The sequence below is a fragment of the Nematolebias whitei genome, chromosome 9 (genome assembly GCF_014905685.2).
Source record: "Nematolebias whitei isolate Nwh7 chromosome 9, NemWhi1, whole genome shotgun sequence".
NCBI classification, from domain to species: domain Eukaryota; kingdom Metazoa; phylum Chordata; class Actinopteri; order Cyprinodontiformes; family Rivulidae; genus Nematolebias; species Nematolebias whitei.
The window spans coordinates 8,264,879-8,267,421 of record NC_056506.1 but is presented as its reverse complement, the minus strand read 5'-3'; the positions used below and the strand labels follow the sequence as shown (position 1 = coordinate 8,267,421).

At 42.5% G+C, this 2,543-nt stretch overlaps 1 protein-coding gene across 1 annotated transcript in view; it reads left to right on the top strand.

Annotated features, from left to right (window-relative positions):
* The first annotated feature begins 415 nt into the window (after window positions 1-415).
* Window positions 416-2,543, top strand: part of LOC119414368 (kidney mitochondrial carrier protein 1) — a 48,287-nt gene continuing 46,159 nt past the window's right edge. Inside the window, exons 1-3 of the mRNA XM_037681458.1 lie at window positions 416-593; window positions 699-846; window positions 968-1,062. Of these exons, the coding sequence (XP_037537386.1) occupies window positions 527-593; window positions 699-846; window positions 968-1,062 (310 nt within the window). The 5' untranslated portion in view covers window positions 416-526. The remainder of the gene's footprint in view (window positions 594-698; window positions 847-967; window positions 1,063-2,543) is intronic.

Here is a 2,543-nt window from a genome sequence, read left to right as displayed (position 1 = left end):
AAGAGAAGAGGTGATAATAATGAGAATGAGGGTAGGACATATACTTCTAAATGATACAATGTACATGATGGGGAAAAGGAATAACAGTAGATGTGAGGAATGTGGGGAAACAGAAAGTGTGGAACATGTTCTGATGGAGTGCATTAAATATACAGAAGAAAGGGAGATACTGAAAGAAAAAGAGGCAGGGAGAGTGTGGAGTTTAGGAGGAATATTAGGAACAGAAGGGGAGAAGGATAAAATAAGTAATGTTAGAAAAGAGTTGTTTATATATTTGCACAACATAAATATTAAAAATAGAATTTAGGGAAAGAAGGCCATGAGTTACACACTCTTGCTCAGTAGGTGGCGGTATGCACCTGAACGTTGTTTGCAATCCGCCAATAAAGTAAAAGAAGAAGAAGAAGAAACAGCCATATGAAACAGCGAGGCGCCGGGGAAAGACCCGGATTGACCCCGCAGCTGAACGGTGAAAGTACTCGCTGTACTTCACTGGGTTTTCTGCTGCGTCTCAGGCGGTACACGGATGATAGAAATGTCCAACTGGAAGCCTTTTGTTTTTGGCGGGCTGGCTTCTGTGACTGCGGAATGCGGTGAGACGTGTGTCCGTGTAGGACACGAGGGAGGGACGGGTTCTAACCGCTGCTCGTTTTGTATCGTAAAAATCAGATAAAATAAACGAGTCGTGTTTGTTGCAGGGACCTTTCCAATCGACCTGGCCAAGACGCGGCTCCAGGTCCAAGGCCAGGTGGGCGACAGTAAGTACCGGGAGATCCGCTACAGAGGAATGCTCCACGCCATGCTGAGGATCGGGAGGGAAGAGGGGCTCCGGGCGCTTTATTCCGGGTCAGTGTGCTCACTACACGCTGCACTTGTCTTCAAACTCTGCTTCATTTTATAACGAACGAACGTTCTTTGCAGATAATCTCCATTTCCTGTTAAATGGTGAGTGCGTGTTTGTTTGCAGAATCGCCCCCGCCATGCTCCGGCAGGCCTCGTACGGGACCATAAAGATTGGGACATACCAGAGCTTTAAGAGGCTTCTTGTTGACAGACCAGAAGGTGTGTGTCTCTGGTAAACTCATGCATTCATTCACACACTGCTCCAGACTTCAGCTTTCTTCTGAAACAGATGTGGACAATATATGGCCCAACGGCCAAAAGTGGCCCTTGGACAATTTCCACCTGTGATTATAAAATTGAAAAGTTACCTATGAAACAATCGGAATATTCTGTATAAAATAAGTCACTTTACTATAAAAGCTGGATGGATAATGGAATTATCAGAGTCAGAGTTTCTTTATTGTCATTCGCACCTCATGTGGTACATGTGGTGGAGCGAAATTATGCTTGTCCAACTGCTGTTAAATGAAAACGGAACCCTTTTGTCATACACTGAATTTCTGACCAGATTTAACATGCGTACAACACCTAAAGCGAATGCTGTAGTTTTTGACGCTCTACCAAACTCCATGATGCAACTTTTCAAAGGTACAAAATCTGATCATTTGTCTAGAGGCCAACTTAGAAGCCCCATAATGCTAGGTGGAATGGAGATCACTAAAAAAACATGTTCCAACAAACTTACAAGAGCATGTCTGCAGAAGATTACTTTACCTCCTGCTAGATTTATTTATTTTTTTTGGTCCTCTACATTTGGAGAAATTGAACTGGAAACAAGTTTGGTTAATGGGGAAAAATGTTGCATAACAAAAAAGTTAAAGAAGTTTCATATAAAATCAATCATAATGTATACCCTGTTTAAAAAAACACTGGAAAGATTTAAACTTAATATTGACCATTCTTGTACATTTTGCAAACTACACATGGACTTAATCTCTCATTTATTCTATCAGTGTAATCATACAAAGGCATTCTGGACAGATGTACAACTCATACGACAGAAAACTGGACCAATAATTCAACTTATAGAGAAAGACATTATTTTATGCTTTGACGATAAGGATATGGATTAAATCCAAAAAAGTTCAATCTGGTCCTCTGGACATTCAAAAAAACAAAACAAAGCAAAAAAATGTAGAAACGTTTCGTCTCTCATCCAAGAGACTTCCTCAGTCTGAGGTGCTGTATTCAGCTCAGTCTCTTAAATAGCACCTTCTCAGAGTGGATCAACCAGTTTGCTGCTGACAACCAAAACCAGCTGATCACATGCTCAAGAAGGACCATCAGCCTAACAATGGATCATTAGCACACTGATGGCTGTTTACTATTCACAGAGGGCTGAGTGATACTAGCAATCACAGCATTGTAAGAGGGGGACAGTTGAACCCGGAGGCCTCCACCCCTGTTTAATGATGGACGATTTCTTTTCACAAAGATGGCCTCCTTTACTCCTCTCTCAAACCATCGTTCCTCTCCATCCAGGATGTGCACATCTTCATCCTTGAAAGAGTGACCGCTGGCCTGGAGATGAGTGTAGACCGCAGAATCCTGGCCTGATGATGTTGATCTTCTGTGCTGGGCCATCCTTTTGGCCAGTGGCTGTTTAGTTTCCCCGATGTAAGACTGATCACAGCCCTCCT